We start from the raw sequence: 16,457 nt of genomic DNA on the forward strand, positions 1-16,457 counted from the left end.
GAGTTAAGAGCAAGGATTGACACGTGGAATTGTGATATAGTAGTCATCACGGAGACATGGTTGAGGGAGGGGCAGGATTGGCAGCTCAATATCCCGGGATATAGAATCTTCAGGCGAGACAGAGGAGGGGGTAAAAGAGGAGGGGGCATTGCAATATTAGTTAAGGAATCAGTTACTGCAGTAAGAAGAGATGGAGGGGGCATCAAATGAAGCTTTATGGGTAGTGTTTAGGAATAAAGAAGGGACAGCCACATTGCTAGGTGTTTATTATAGACCCCCAGATAGTCAGCGGGAAATTGAGGAGCAAATATGTGCGCAATTTGCATTGGTGTGTAAAAATAATAATAGGGTAATTATATTAGATGATTTCAACTTTCCCAACGTTAATTGGGGCAGTCATCGTGTTAAGTGCTTAGATGGAGTGGAATTCTTAAAATGTATACAGGAAAACTTTTTAGCTCAATATGTAGAGGATCCAACAAGGGAGCATTCAGTGCTGGACCTAATTCTGGGGAATGCAGCTGGACAAGTGGTTGATGTGCTGGTGGGAGAGCATTTTGGTGATAGTGACCACAACATGGTACAATTTAAGCTTGTTATGGAGAAAGAAATAGACAAGTTGCAAAAAAAGGTTTTGGATTGGGGGAGAGCGAATTTTAGTAAAATAAGGCAGGATCTGGCCAAGGTAGACTGGAAAGAGTTACTTGTCGGGAAATCTACAGAAAAGCAGTGGGGGGCATTCAAAAAGGAAATGGGGAGGGTACAGGCCCAACATGTTCCCTCGAGGGTACTAGGTAGGAGCAACAAGCCCAGAGAACCATGGATGACCAGAAACATTCAGGATACGATGAGAGGGAAAAGAGAAGCTTTTAGCAAATACAAGGAGAGCAAATCAACGGAAGCATTAGTGGAGTACAGAAAGTGTAGGATGGAGCTTAAGAAAGCAATTAGGAGAGCAAAGAGGGTACATGAGAAAACTCTGGCTGGTAAAAGTAGGGAAAATCCCAAGATATTCTATAACTATTTCAATGGGAAGAGGATAACCAGGGAAAGAGTAGGTCCCATTCGGGACCAAGGGGGAAATCTGTGGGTGGAGCCAGAGGACATTGGTAGGGTGTTGAACGAATATTTCACATCTGTCTTCACCCAAGAGAAAGAGGTTGTAGATATGGAACTGAGAGAGAGAGACTGTGAGGTTCTTGAGCAAATTGTCATAGGGAGTGACAAGGTATTGGAGGTTTTGGCACGCTTAAAAGTGGAAAAATCTCCAGGTCCGGACGATTTGTGTCCCAGGATGCTGTTGGAGGCGAGGGTGGAGATTGCAGGGGCTCTGACCCTAATTTTTAATTCCTCTCTGGCCACGGGGGAGGTGCCGGAGGACTGGAGAACAACTTATGTGGTCCCACTATTTAAGAAAGGTTGTAGAGATAAGCCAGGGAACTACAGACCAGTGAGTCTCACGTCAGTGGTAGGGAAACTATTGGAGAAAATTCTGAAGGAGAGAATCTATCTCCACTTGGAGAGGCAAAATTTGATTAGGAATAGTCAGCATGGCTTTGTTAGAGGGAGGTCATGCCTCACAAATTTGATTGAATTTTTTGAGCATGTGACCAGGTGTGTAGATGAGGGTAGTGCAGTTGATGTAGTTTACATGGATTTCAGCAAAGCCTTTGACAAGGTCCCACATGGGAGACTTATCAAGAAAGCAAATGCACATGGGATACAGACAATTTGCTCATGGGAGGCGGAGGGGGTTATTGAGAGGAGTTATGGGGAGGTAGTCACACCTCAGGTAAAAGAAGTAGGTAGATGGGTTACCGTCAGGGGAAGGAGAGGGAACCAGCAGGCAGTGCAGGGATCCCCTGTGGCCGTTTCCCTCAACAACAGGTATACCGTTTTGGATACTGTTGCAGGGGACGACTTACCAGGGGTAAGCAATGGGGTACAGGTATCTAGCACAGAGTCTGTCCCTGTTGCTCAGAAGGGAAGGGGGAAGAGGAGCAGAACATTAGTCATTGGGGACTCCATAGTTAGGGGAACAGATAGGAGGTTCTGTGGGAACGAGAGAGACTCACGGTTGGTATGTTGCCTCCCAGGTGCCAGGGTTCGTGATGTCTCGGATCGTGTTTTTGGGATCCTTAAGGGGGAGGGGGAGCACCCCCAAGTCGTGGTCCACATAGGCACCAACGACATAGGTAGGAAGAGAGATGGGGATTTAAGACAGAAATTCAGGGAGCTAGGGTGGAAGCTTAGAGCGAGAACAAACAGAGTTGTTATCTCTGGGTTGTTGCCCGTGCCACGTGATAGCGAAGCGAGGAATAGGGAGAGAGAGGAGTTGAACACGTGGCTGCAGGGATGGTGCAGGAGGGAGGGTTTTGGTTTCCTGGATAATTGGGGCTCTTTATGGGGTAGGTGGGACCTCTACAAACAGGATGGCCTTCACCTGAACCAGAGGGCTACCAATATCCTGGGGGGGAGATTTGCTAGTGCTCTTCGGCGGGGTTTAAACTAATTCAGCAGTGGAATGGGAACCTAAAATGTAGTGCCAGTGTACAGGATGTTGAGAGCAGTGAGGTCAGGGATAAGGTTACAAGGACGCAAGAGGGCACTGGCAAGCAAGAACCTGGTATAAAGTGTGTCTACTTCAATGCCAGGAGCATCCGGAATAAGGCGGGTGAGCTTGCAGCATGGGTTGGTACCTGGGATCTCGATGTAGTGGCCATTTCGGAGACATGGGTAGAGCAGGGGCAGGAATGGATGTTGCAGGTTCCGGGATTTAGATGTTTCAGTAAGAACAGAGAAGATGGTAAAAGAGGGGGGGGGTGTGGCATTGTTAATCAAGGAGAGTATTACAGCGACAGAAAGGACGTTTGAGGACTCGTCTACTGAGGTAGTATGGGCCGAGGTTAGAAACAGGAGAGGTGAGGTTACCCTGTTGGGAGTCTTTTATAGACCTCCGAATAGTTCCAGAGATGTAGAGGAAAGGATAGTGAAGATGATTCTCGACAGGGGCGAGAGTAACAGGGTAGTTGTTATGGGGGACTTTAACTTTCCAAATATCGACTGGAAATACTATAGTTCGAGTACTTTAGATGGGTCTGTTTTTGTCCAGTGTGTGCAGGAGGGCTTTCTGACACAGTATGTAGACAGGCCAACCAGGAGCGATGCCACATTGGATTTGGTACTGGGTAATGAACCCGGCCGGGTGTTAGATTTAGATGTAGGTGAGCACTTTGGTGATAGTGATCACAATTCGGTTCGTTTTATCTTAGCGATGGGCAGGGACAGGCATATACCGCAGGGCAAAAATTATAGCTGGGGGAAAGGAAATTATGATGCGATTAGGCAAGATTGAGGATGCGTAGGATGGAGAAGGAAACTGCAGGGGATGGGAACAATCGAAATGTGGAGCTTATTCAAGGAGCAGCTACTGCGTGTCCTTGATAAGTATGTACCTGTGAGGCAGGGAGGAAGTTGTCGAGCGAGGGAGCCGTGGTTTACTAAAGAAGTTGAAGCGCTTGTCTTGACAAGGAAGAGGAAGGCTTATGTTAGGATGAGACGTGAAGGCTCAGTTAGGGCGCTTGAGAGTTACAAGCTAGCCAGGAAGGATCTAAAGGGAGAGCTAAGAAGAGCAAGGAGAGGACACGAGAAGTTATTGGCGGATAGGATCAGGGAAAACCCTAAGGCTTTCTATAGGTATATCAGGAATAAAAGAATGACTAGAGTTAGATTAGGGCCAATCAAGGATAGTAGTGGGAAGTTGTGTGTGGAATCAGAGGAGGTAGGGGAAGTGTTAAATAAATATTTTGCGTCAGTATTTACAGTAGAGAAAGAAAATGTTGTCGAGGAGAATACTGAGATTCAGGCTACTAGGCTAGATGGGATTGAGGTTCACAAGGAGGAGGTGTTAGCAATTTTGGAAAGTGTGAAAATAGATAAGTCCCCTGGGCCAGATGGGATTTATCCTAGGATTCTCTGGGAAGCTAGGGAGGAGATTGCAGAGCCTTTGTCCTTGATCTTTATGTCGTCATTGTCGACAGGAATAGTGCCGGAAGACTGGAGGATAGCAAATGTTGTCCCCTTGTTCAAGAAGGGGAGTAGAGACAGCCCTGGTAATTATAGACCTGTGAGCCTTACTTCGGTTGTGGGTAAAATGTTGGAAAAGGTTATAAGAGACAGGATTTATAATCATCTTGAAAAGAATAAGTTCATTAGCGATAGTCAGCACGGTTTTGTAACGGGTCGGTCGTGCCTCACAAACCTTATTGAGTTTTTCGAGAAGGTGACCAAACAGGTGGATGAGGGTAAAGCAGTGGATGTGGTGTATATGGATTTCAGTAAGGCGTTTGATAAGGTTTCCCACGGTAGGCTATTGCAGAAAATACGGAAGTATGGGGTTGAAGGTGATTTAGAGCTTTGGATCAGAAATTGGCTAGCTGAAAGAAGACAGAGGGTGGTGGTTGATGGCAAATGTTCATCCTGGAGTTTAGTTACTAGTGGTGTACCGCAAGGATCTGTTTTGGGGCCACTGCTGTCTGTCATTTTTATAAATGACCTGGAAGAGGGTGTAGAAGGGTGGGTTAGTAAATTTGCGGATGACACTAAGGTCGGTGGAGTTGTGGATAGTGCCGAAGGATGTTGTAGGGTACAGAGGGACATAGATAGGCTGCAGAGCTGGGCTGAGAGATGGCAAATGGAGTTTAATGCGGAAAAGTGTGAGGTGATTCACTTTGGAAGGAGTAACAGGAATGCAGAGTACTGGGCTAATGGGAAGATTCTTGGTAGTGTAGATGAACAGAGAGATCTTGGTGTCCAAGTGCATAAATCCCTGAAGGTTGCTACCCAGGTTAATAGGGCTGTTAAGAAGGCATATGGTGTGTTAGCTTTTATTAGTAGGGGGATCGAGTTTCGGAGCCACGAGGTCATGCTGCAGCTGTACAAAACTCTGGTGAGACCGCACCTGGAGTATTGCGTGCAGTTCTGGTCACCGCATTATAGGAAGGATGTGGAAGCTTTGGAAAAGGTGCAGAGGAGATTTACTAGGATGTTGCCTGGTATGGAGGGAAGGTCTTACGAGGAAAGGCTGAGGGACTTGAGATTGTTTTCGTTGGAGAGAAGGAGGAGGAGAGGTGATTTAACAGAGACATATAAGAAAATCAGAGGGTTAGATAGGGTGGATAGTGAGAGTCTTTTTCCTCGGATGGTGATGGCAAACACGAGGGGACATAGCCTTAAGTTGAGGGGTGATAGATATAGGACAGATGTTAGAGGTAGTTTCTTTACTCAGAGAGTAGTAGGGGCGTGGAACGCCCTGCCTGCAACAGTAGTAGACTCGCCAACTTTAAGGGCATTTAAGTGGTCATTGGATAGACGTATGGATGAAAATGGAATAGTGTAGGTCAGATGGTTTCACAGGTCGGCGCAACATCGAGGGCCGAAGGGCCTGTACTGCGCTGTAATGTTCTAATTCTGAAGGTGGCAACGCAGGTCAATAGAGTGGTCAAGAAGGCATACGGCATGCTTTCCTTCATCGGACGGGGTATTGAGTACAAGAGTTGGCAGGTCATGTTACAGTTGTATAGGACTTCGGTTCGGCCACATTTGGAATACTGCGTGCAGTTCTGGCCGCCACATTACCAAAAGGATGTAGATGCTTTGGAGAGGGTGCAGAGGAGGTTCACCAGGATGTTGCCTGGTATGGAGGGCGCCAGCTATGAAGAGAGGTTGAGTAGATTAGGATTATTTTCATTAGAAAGGCGGAGGTTGAGGGGGGACCTGATTGAGGTGTACAAAATCATGAGAGGTATAGACAGGGTGGATAGCAAGAAGCTTTTTCCCAGAGTGGGGGATTCAAATACGAGGGGTCACGAGTTCAAAGTGAGAGGGGAAAAGTTTAGGGGGGATATGCGTGGAAATGTCTTTACGCAGAGGGTGGTGGGTGCCTGGAACGCATTGCCAGCGGAGGTGGTAGATGCGGGCACGATAGCGTCTTTTAAGATGTATCTAGACAGATACATGAATGGGCAGGAAGCAAAGAGATACAGACCCTTAGAAAATAGGCGACATGTTTAGATAGAGGATCTGGATCGGCGCAGGCTTGCAGGGCCGAAGGGCCTGTTCCTGTGCTGTAATTTTCTTTGTTCTTTGTACAGGGTAACTTGATAAGGTGGATTCAAAATTTGCTTAGCTGTAGGAGACACAGTGATGACAAACGGCTGTTTTAGGTACTGGAAGCCAGTGTCCAGTGGCGTACCACAGGGATCTGTGCTGGGTTCCCTATAGTTTGTCATTTATATAAACGACATAGATGACTATGTGGGGGGAAAAGATAAGTAAGTTCGCAGATGACATAAAGATTGGCCGAGTGGTTAACAGTGAGGTTGAGTGTCTTGGGTTACAGGAAGATATAGACGGGATGGTCAAATGGGCAGAAAAGTGGCAGATGGAATTTAACCCTGAAAAGTGTGAGGTGATACACTTTGGAAGGAGTAATGTGACACGGAAGTATTCAATGAATGGCCTGATACTGGGAAGTTCTGAGGAACAAAGGGACCTTGGCGTGTTTGTCCATGGATCTCTGAAGGCAGAAGGGCAGGTTAATAGGGTGGTGAAAAAGGCATATGGGACACTTGCCTTTATCAATCGAGGCATAGATTACAAAAGCAGGGAGGTCATGTTGGAGTTGTAGAGAACTTTGGTAAGGCCACAGCTGGAGTACTGTGCAATTCTGGTCGCCACATTATAGGAAGGATGTGATTGCATTGGAGGGGGTGCAGAGGCGATTCACCAGGATGGTGCCTGGGATGCAACATTTAACCTATGAGGAGAGGTTGGATAGGTTTGGGTTGTTTTCGCTGGAGCAGGGAAGACAGAGGGGTGACCTGATCGAGGTGTACAAGATTATGAGGGGCATGGACAGGGTGGATAGGCAGCAGCTGTTCCCCTTAGTTGAAGGGTCAGTTACGAGGAGACACAAGTTTAAGGTGAGGGGCAGGAGGTTTAAGGGGGATTTGAGGATGAACGTTTTTACCCAGAGGGTGGTGACAGTCTGGAATGCACTGCCTGTGAGGGTGGTAGAGGCAGGTTGCCTCACATCCTTTCAAAAGTACCTGGATGAGCACTTGGCACGTCATAACATTCAAGGCTATGGGCCAAGTGCTGGCAAATGGGATTAGGTAGACAGGTCAGGAGTTTTAATGCATCGGTGCAGGCTCGATGGGCCGAAGAGCCTCTTCTGCACTGTATTATTCTGTGATTCTGTGATTCTGGTAGTGTGGCGACCAGAATTGCACGCAGTATTCTAAGTGTGGCCTAACTAAGGTTCTGTGCAGCTGCAGCATGACTTGCCAATTTTTATACTCTGTGCCTCGACCGATGAAGGCAAGCATGCCGTATGCCTTCTTGACTACCTTATCCACCTGCGTTGCAACTTTCAGTGACCTGTGGACCTGTACGCCCAGATCTCTCTGCCTGTCAATACTCCTAAGGGTTCTTCCATTTACTGTTCCTCTAATGTAATTGCAAATGAACCAATCAGGCAGATTTTCATTTGTTTAAATAAGAAAGATGCAAGTGTATTCACCTTATAGTTGGTTATAGTTTGAGGCAGCAGCCCTCATCTCATTCAAAACGAGTCTGGATATGCACCATAAGTGCCGTAATCTTCAGGGCTGCGGACCAAATGCTGGAAGGTGGCATTAGAACAGGTGGGTCATTTTTCGGCTGGCACAGACACGATGGGCCAAGTGGCCTCTGTCTGTGCCTTAAACTTTCTATGATTCTATGGACTGTAGCAATTCAAGAAGGCAGCTCACCACCACAATCTCAAGGGTAATTAGGGATGGGCAATAATTGCCAAGCCAGCGATGCCCACATCCAATGAATCAATAATAAGTAAATTAATAAAACTTGCAGGACTACAGGGATTGAGTCAAGGTGTGGAACTGACTGGATGGCTCCGTGGGGAGTTGGCATCGACTTGATGGGCCAATTGACTTCCTCCTGTCCTGTAAAGGACTCTATGACTCTGCTGCCGTCTCTCCCTGTGAATATCAGCTTCTTTCTCCCTACATTGAATCCTCTGTTGCCTCATCTATCGCTTTAGTTTTTTTAAATTCATTCATGGGATGTGGGCGTCGCTGGCCAGGCCAGCATTTATTGCCCATCCCTAATTGCCCTTGAGAAGGTGGTGGTGAGCTGCCTTCTTGAACCGCTGCAGTCCATGTGGGGTAGGTATACTCACAGTGCTGTTAGGAAGGGAGTTCCAGGATTTTGACCCAGCGACAGTGAAGGAACGGCGATATAGTTCCAAGTCAGGATGGTGTGTGACTTGGAGGGGAACTTGCAGGTGGTGGTGTTCCCATGTATTTGCTGCCCTTTTCCTTCTAGTTGGTAGAGGTCGCGGGTTTGGAAGGTGCTGTCAAAGGAGCCTTGGTGCATTGCTGCAGTGCATCTTGTAGATGGTACACACTGCTGCCACTGTGCGTCGGTGGTGAAGGGAGTGAATGTTTGTAGATGGGGTGCCAATCAAGCGGGCTGCTTTGTCCTGGATGGTGTCGAGATTCTTGAGTGTTGTTGGAGCTGCAACCATCCAGGCAAGTGGAGAGTATTCCATCACACTCCTGAGTTGTGCCTTGTAGATTGTGGACAGGCTTTGGGGAGTCAGGAGGTGAGTTACTCGCCTCAGGATTCCTAGCCTCTGACCTGCTCTTGCAGCCACGGTATTTATATGGCTACTCCAGTTCAGTTATCGGTCCATGGTAGCCCCTAGGATGTTGATAGTGGGGGATTCAGCGATGGTAATGCTGTTGAATGTCAAGGGGAGATGGTTAGATTCTCTTTTGTTGGAGATCGTCATTGCCTGGCACTTGTGTGACACGAATGTTACTTGCCACTTATCAGCCCAAGCCTGTATATTGTCCAGGTCTTGCTGCATTTCTACACAGACTGCTTCAGTATCTGAGGAGTCGCAAATGGTGCTGAACATTGTGCAATCATCAGTGAACATCCCCACTTCTGACCTTCTGATTGAAGGAAGGTCATTGATGAAGTAGGTGAAGATGGTTGGGCCGAGGACACTACCCTGAGGAACTCCTGCAGTGATGTCCTGGAGCTCTGATGATTGACCTCCAACAATCACAACCATCTTCCTTTGCGCTAGGTATGACTCCAGCCAGCGGAGGGTTTTCCCCCTGATTCCCATTGACCTCAGTTTTGCTAGGGCTCCTTGATGCCATACTCGGTCAAATGCTGCCTTGATGTCAAGGGCAGTTACTCTCACCTCACCACTTGAGTTCAGCTCTTTTGTCCATGTTTGAACCAAGGCTGTAATGAGGTCAGGAGCTGAGTGGCCCTGGCGGAACCCAAACTGAGCATCACTGAGCAGGTTGTTGCTAAGCAAGTGCCGCTTGATGGCACTGTTGATGACACCTTCCATCACTTTACTGATGATTGAGAGTAGGCTGATGGGGCGGTAGTTGGCCGGGTTGGATTTGTCCTGCTTTTTGTGTACAGGACATACCTGGGCAATTTTCCACATTGCAGGGTAGATGCCAGTGTTGTAGCTGTACTGGAACAGCTTGGTTAGGGGCACGGCAAGTTCTGGAGCACAGGTCTTCAGTACTATTGCCGGAATATTGTCAGGGCCCATAGCTTTTGCAGTATCCAGTGCCTTCAGTCGTTTCTTGATATCACGTGGAGTGAATTGAATTGGCTGAAGTTTGGCATCTGTGATGCTGGGGACTTCAGGAGGAGGCTGAGATGGATCATCAACTCGGCACTTCTGGCTGAAGATTGTTGCAAATGCTTCAGCCTTATCTTTCGCACTGATGTTCTGGGCTCCCCCATCATTGAGGATGGGGATATTTGTGGAGCCACCTCCTCCAGTTAGTTATTTAATTGTCCACCGCCATTCACGACTGGATGTGGCAGGACTGCAGAGCTTAGATCTGATCCAAAGAACAAAAGAACAAAGAACAAAGATAATTACAGCACAGGAACAGGCCCTTCGGCCCTCCAAGCCTGCGCCGATCCAGATCCTCTCTCTAAACATGTCGCCTATTTTCTAAGGTTCTGTTTCTCTTTTCTTCCTGCCCATTCATGTATCTGTCTAGATACATCTTAAAAGACTCCATCGTGCCCGCATCTACCACCTCCGCTGGCAATGCGTTCCAGGTGCCCACCACCCTCTGCGTAAAGAACTTTCCACGCATATCCCCCCTAAACTTTTCCCCTTTCACTTTGAACTCGTGTCCTCTAGTAATTGAAACCCCCACTCTGGGAAAAAGCCTCTTGCTATCCACCCTGTCTATACCTCTCATGATTTTGTACACCTCAATCAGGTCCCCCCTCAACCTCCGTCTTTCTAATGAAAATAATCCTAATCTGCTCAACCTCTCTTCATAGCTAGCGCCCTCCATACCAGGCAACATCCTGGTGAACCTCCTCTGCACCCTCTCCAAAGCATCCACATCCTTTTGATAATGTGGCGACCAGAACTGTACGCAGTATTCCAAATGTGGCCGAACCAAAGTCCTATACAACTGTAACATGACCTGCCAACTCTTGTACTCAATGCCCCGTCCGATGAAGGAAAGCATGCCGTATGCCTTCTTGACCACTCTATTTACCTGCGTTGCCACCTTCAGGGAACAGTGGACCTGAACACCCAAATCTCTCTGGACATCAATTTTCCCCAGGACTTTTCCATTTACTGTATAGTTCACTCTTGAATTGGATCTTCCAAAATGCATCACCTCGCATTTGCCCTGATTGAACTCCATCTGCCATTTCTCTGCCCAACTCTCCAATCTATCTATATTCTGCTGTATTCTCTGACAGTCCCCTTCACTATCTGCTACTATCCGTTGGTTATGGGATCTTAGCTCTGTCTATCGCATGCTGCTTACGCAGTTTGTCCACTTTCCCAAACCGTCTGCTCCAGTCTCCCTTCCAGCCGCTACATCCACTACATTAATGATTTAGACATAAATGTGGGAGGCATGATTGGGAAATTTGCTGATGACATAAAAATTGGCCGTGTAGTTGATAGTGAAGAGGATAGCTGTAGACTCCAGAATGATATCAATGGTTTGGTTGAGTGGGCGGAAAAGTGGCAAATGGAATTTAATCTGGAGAAGTGTGAGGTAGTGCATTTGGGGAGGGCAAATAAAGTGATGGAATACACAATAAATAGGAGGATATTGAGAGGCTTAGACGTGAGAGACCTTGAAATGTATGTCCACAGGTCCCTGAAGGTGGCAGGACAGGTAGATAGAGTGGTGAAGAAGGCATATGGAATGCTTTCCTTTATTGGCCGACGTATAGAATACAAAAGCAGGAATGCAATGCTGAAACTGTATAAAACGCTGATTAGACCACAGTCGGAGTATTGTGTACAGTTCTGGTCACCACATTACAGAAAGGACATAATTGCTCTGGAGAGAGTACAGAGGAGATTTACAAGAATGTTGCCAGGGCTTGAAAGTTGCAGCTATGAGGAAAGATTGGATAGGCTAGGGTTCTTTTCCTTAGAGCAGAGGAGGCTGAGGGCTGACTTAATTGAGGTGTATAAAATGATGAGGGGCCTAGATAGAGTAGGCAGGAAGGACCTGTTTCCCCTAGCGGAGAGGTCAATTACCAGGGGGCACAGATGTAAGGAGACTGTTAGAAAGCTGAGAGGGGACATGAGAAAACACTTTTTCACCCAGAGGGTGGTGAGTGTCTGGAATTCACTGCCCGGATCGGTGGTGGAGGCAGAAACCCTCAATTCTTTTAAAAGGTACCTGGACCTGCACCTGAAGTGCTGTAACCTGTAAGGATATGGACCAGGTGCTGGAAGGTGGGATTAGATTGGGCAGCTTGTTTTTTCTTTCGGCCAGCACGTACAGCACGGGATGAATGACCTCTTTCTGTGCTGTGTTTTTTCTATGGTTCTATGTCAGTTTCCATACTCCCTCCCAATCTCACTCACTGGTGCAGCCTCCACCTGCCTTTTCCAACCCAATCTGCAATCTCAAACTCACCGCCGTGAATCTCAGCCTTTTCCTGTTTTGTACCAACTTCTGTCAGCTCTCTCACCTGGAAGAACAAGTCAGCTGCATCTTATCATCTGTTCCAACTTTCCCGGCAGGAAGTACAGAGCCCAAATCCTGTTTTAAAAAGTATTGTGCTCCTGCTCTGTGAAACCCCTTCTCCCTTCCCCACCAGTACTGCACCCTCTTTCAGCCCTTCCAGTGGATCCAGTGCTGACTGTATTCATGTATTTCTGTATTGATTTCCCAATTCATTCTTGATAATTGTGTTTTCAAACATTTCACTGTGCCAAAGCACTGCCCAGGTCAATGAATCAGTTTTCACTGTTTGATGCAGCAACAAAGCTGGAAATTTCAGCCCAGATCCAGTCAAATTGCTGCTTTGTCTCCAGGTCTGATCAGTAATTTCTCTTCTTCCTTTTCTCTCTCTTCCAGTTAACTTGGTGGCGATTGTGATCCTGTCCCGCAGAAAGTGCGGTCTCTCCAAATGTATCACTCTCTACCTGATGGGAATGGCAGTGGCTGATCTCCTGGTCGTTATCAGTGATCCCATATTGGGCTGGATTGGTTTCATTTATTTCCGAGATTCATTCCTGCTAATTACTCCCGTATGTTGTCTCATTACCTTCCTGGTTTTTGCAACAACTATGGTTTCTGTCTGGTTCACAGTCGCTTTCACCTTTGATCGATTTGTGGCTATTTGTTGTGGGAAGCTGAAAACTAGCTATTGCACTGAGAAAACGGCTACTGTGATTGTAGGAGCAGTGAGTTTGCTGAGCTGTTTCGAATCTGTGCCCTGGTACTTTGTATATGAACCAAAATATACCATTGATAATGTTTCCTGGTATTGTGTCACTAAGCCAAGCTTCCATATTTCCCTTGCATGGAGAGCGTTTGAACTGTTTAACCGAATTTTAACCCCTTGTGTCCCTTTCTTTCTGATATTGCTGCTCAATGTTCTGACGGTCAGACGTATTTTAGTGAGCAGTAGAGGCCGCACGGGACTCCGCGGCCACAGCAATAGACAGAATCACAAGGACCCAGAGATGGAAAACCGAAGGAAATCCATCATTTTACTCTTTGGTGTATCCGGCAGTTTCCTACTGTTATGGATGATCCAGGCTGTCTACACCATTTACCGGCGAATTGCAAATATTCAGTCTTATTCCTCCGTCACTGACCCTCGCCTTATCGCAGAACGTACAGCAAGGATGCTGCAGCTTCTCAGTTCCTGCACCAACACATGTATTTATGCTGTGACCCAGACTAAATTCAGACAGGAGCTGAAGAATGCGATGAAATACCCATTCAAGCTCATTGCTGCATTAGTTAAACCATAGAGAAAGTTGAAGGGTTTCAAACACTGGAACTAAATCCCGTTTCATATTGCATTTCCTATACTCCCCACTGGACAGAGAGTACAGTTTATATTCGCCATGAAATGATCTTAAATCTGATTCTGGTATATTTTACTGACAGTCTATTCTATTCAGGCGGGACTCGCTCTGTAGACGTTTCATGAATTATTTCTCAAAAAAATGTCACTAAAGAGCTCAGTAGGAGTTCAACTCAACCCACCACGGACCCAGAGAAAGATGACCAAAGCTGCCAAGCAGAGTGACTGCTGTGGGCCTGATCAGAATGGGAGATCTCCACATCAATGGAGAGAAGGAGACAGAGACAGTCAGACAAATAGATACACACTGGAAGCTGCCAGAACCTAATTAAGCCCATGATCTCAATGTCTGTCCCTCGGCTTTTCTCTCTGTGCCACTCCAGAACTCTCTGCCTGTCTGTCTCTCTCACACTTTTTCTCTCTATGCCTATTGCTGCTTTATTTCTCATGAATCCTGACTGCACCTCTGTCTCTCCCAATCTCTGTCCCTTTGCCTCTCTCTCTCTCTCTCTTGCTCCCTCTCCACCTATGTTCCCTTCTCTCTCTCTCATTTTCTTTCCCCTGTCTCTCTCTGTCTCGTTCCACCTTTGTTTCTCTGTCACTCACCACCTTTTGTTTCCCTCTTTCCCTCTCTCCATTTCTGTCCCTCTGTTTATCTCTCTCCTCCATCCAGCTCTCACAGTCTCCTTCTCTGCCCTCTCTATCTATCACTGTTCTTCTTTCTCTCCCCCCCCCCTTTCTCTGTCTCTCACTCTATGTCTCTCTTTCCATCTCTCTCGCTTCGTCTCTCCATCCACGTGCCTCTGTCACTCTTTCTCTCTATTTCTCTCTCCCTGTCTGTCTGCCTCTATCTCTCTCCATGTTTCTCAGGGGAGGAAGAGATGAAGATGTAGAGAGGGAGAGACTGGAGTTACATTAGTCAATTGGAAGAATACTGGTGGAAATTCAACATCGGGTGCTGAGTAGCTTTTCTACGCTGATTTAACTAAATAACCTTTCACTCACTGGCGTCCCCTCTCCCCTCTGGTTCAAGGGCTGTACAGGGAAGGCAAATGGACAGATTCACATTAGTTTGTTTCAGGTCTGTGGATTATAAACAAAGGGAAAATGCTTCAGATGATGGGAATCTGAAATAAAAACAGAAAATGCTGGAAATATTGAACTGATTAGACAGAAAATGTGGAAAGAGAGACAGAGTTAACGTTTTAGTTCTGTGACCCTTCATCTGACGTTGTGTAACAAAATTTGGATGAAATATCATCGGCCTGAAACAGTAACTCTGTTTCTGTCTCCAGAAATGCATCCAGACCTGCTGAATATTTCCAGAATTTTCTGCTTTTACCTGTGGATTCTAAATCTGAGCTGGATTGCTCTGTGGGATCAGAATTCACCGCCAGAGCAATGATGAAGGAATGCAGCCCCATCATATCACAAGTCTAGAAATAGAACAGTATCAAGGAAATAAAAGCAAAATACTGCGGATGCTGGAAATCTGAAATAAAAACAAGAAATGCTGGAACCACTCAGCAGGTCTGGCAGCAGATGCTGAAACTCCACAGATGCTGCCAGACCTGCTGAGTGGTTCCAGCATTTCTTGTTTTTATATCAAGGAAATAAAGTTCATATTGAACTGAAGAAACCAATTGGGCTCCAGAATTAGCCTGATAGTGTTAATGTAAACTGAGAGATCATTCTTCAAATTGCAGATTTCTGAAACTGCCCCACAAAACCATAACTCCAGGTAACTTACTACATGGGATGTGGGCATCGCTGACCAGGCCAGCATTTATTGCCCATTGCTAATTGCCCTTGAGAAGGTGGTGGTGAGCTGCCTTCTTGAACCGCTGCAGTCCGTGTGAGGTAGGTACACTCACAGTGCTGTTAGGAAGGGAGTTCCAGGATTTTGACCCAGTGACAGTGAAGGAACAGCGATATAGTTCCAAGTCAGGATGGTGTTTGACGTGGAGGGCAACTTGCAGGTGGTGGTGTTCCCATGCGTCTGCTGCCCTTGTCCTTCTTGGTGGTAGAGGTCGCGGGTTTGGAAGGTGCTGTCTAAGGAGCCTTGGTGTGTTGCTGCAGTGCATCTTGTAGATGGTACACACTGCTGCCACTGTGCACAAGGGGTGCTTAGAATGTTTAAGGTGGCGTATGGGCTGGCAGTCAAGCAAATTGCTTTGTCATAGAGTCATAGATTCATTTATGGTGCAGAAGGAGACCATTCAGCCCATCGAATCCATGCTAGCTCTCCATGGATCTATCCAATCAGTCCCACTCCCCCACTCAATCCCCATGGTCCTGCAAGTTTCTTTCCCTCAAGTGGCCATCCAAGCTTCTGTTTGAATTCATTGATTGTCTGCGTTTCCAGCAACCCTGTGGGCTGCGAGTTCCAGGTCATTACTATCCAGAAAAGTTCTCCCTCATATTCCCCCTGCATCACTTTCCCCAAAACCTCAATTTGTGTCCTCCAGTGTGCTGGATGGTGTCGAGCTTCTTGAATGTTGTTGGAGCTGCACCCATCCAGGCAAGTGGAGAATATTCCATCACACTCTGACTTGTGCCTTGTAGATGGTTGACAGGCTTTGGGGAGTCAGGAGGTGAGTTACTTGCCTCAGGATTCCTAGCCTCTGACCTGCTCTTGTAGCCACGGTATTTATATGGCTACTCCAGTTCAGTTTTCAGTCAACGGTAGCCCCTAGGATGTTGATAGTGGGGGATTCATTAAGGGGTTGAATGTCAAGGGGTGGTGGTTGGCCTTTCTCCTGTTGGAGATGATCTTTGCCAGGAACTTCTGTGGTGCACATATGACATGCCTCCTACTGGCCTATTCCTGAATGTTTTCCAGCTCTTGGTGCATATGGACACAGGCTGCTTTATTATCTCTGGAGTCACGAATGGTGCTGAAAATTGTGCAATCATCAGTGAAAATCCTCTCTTCTGACCTTATGATTGAAGGAAGGTCAATGATGAAGCAGCTGAAAATGGTTGGGCCTAGGACACTAACCTGAGGAACTCCTGCAGTGATGTCCTGG

General features: G+C 46.8%; 1 protein-coding gene across 1 annotated transcript; it reads left to right on the forward strand.

Annotated features, from left to right (window-relative positions):
* The first annotated feature begins 12,544 nt into the window (after nt 1-12,544).
* On the forward strand, nt 12,545-13,372 carry LOC137362369 (probable G-protein coupled receptor 139). The gene has a single exon (XM_068026774.1). The coding sequence runs from the start codon at nt 12,545-12,547 to the stop codon at nt 13,370-13,372; it is 828 nt and encodes a 275-aa protein (XP_067882875.1).
* Nucleotides 13,373-16,457: the final 3,085 nt, after the last annotated feature.

Source organism: Heterodontus francisci, unplaced genomic scaffold, assembly GCF_036365525.1.
Source record: "Heterodontus francisci isolate sHetFra1 unplaced genomic scaffold, sHetFra1.hap1 HAP1_SCAFFOLD_352, whole genome shotgun sequence".
Classification (NCBI taxonomy): Eukaryota; Metazoa; Chordata; class Chondrichthyes; order Heterodontiformes; family Heterodontidae; genus Heterodontus; species Heterodontus francisci.

What these genes read in the sequence shown, in the direction of transcription:
- LOC137362369 (XM_068026774.1), top strand. Translation starts at nt 12,545, where the DNA reads ATGGCAGTGGCTGATCTCCTGGTCGTTATCAGTGATCCCATATTGGGC.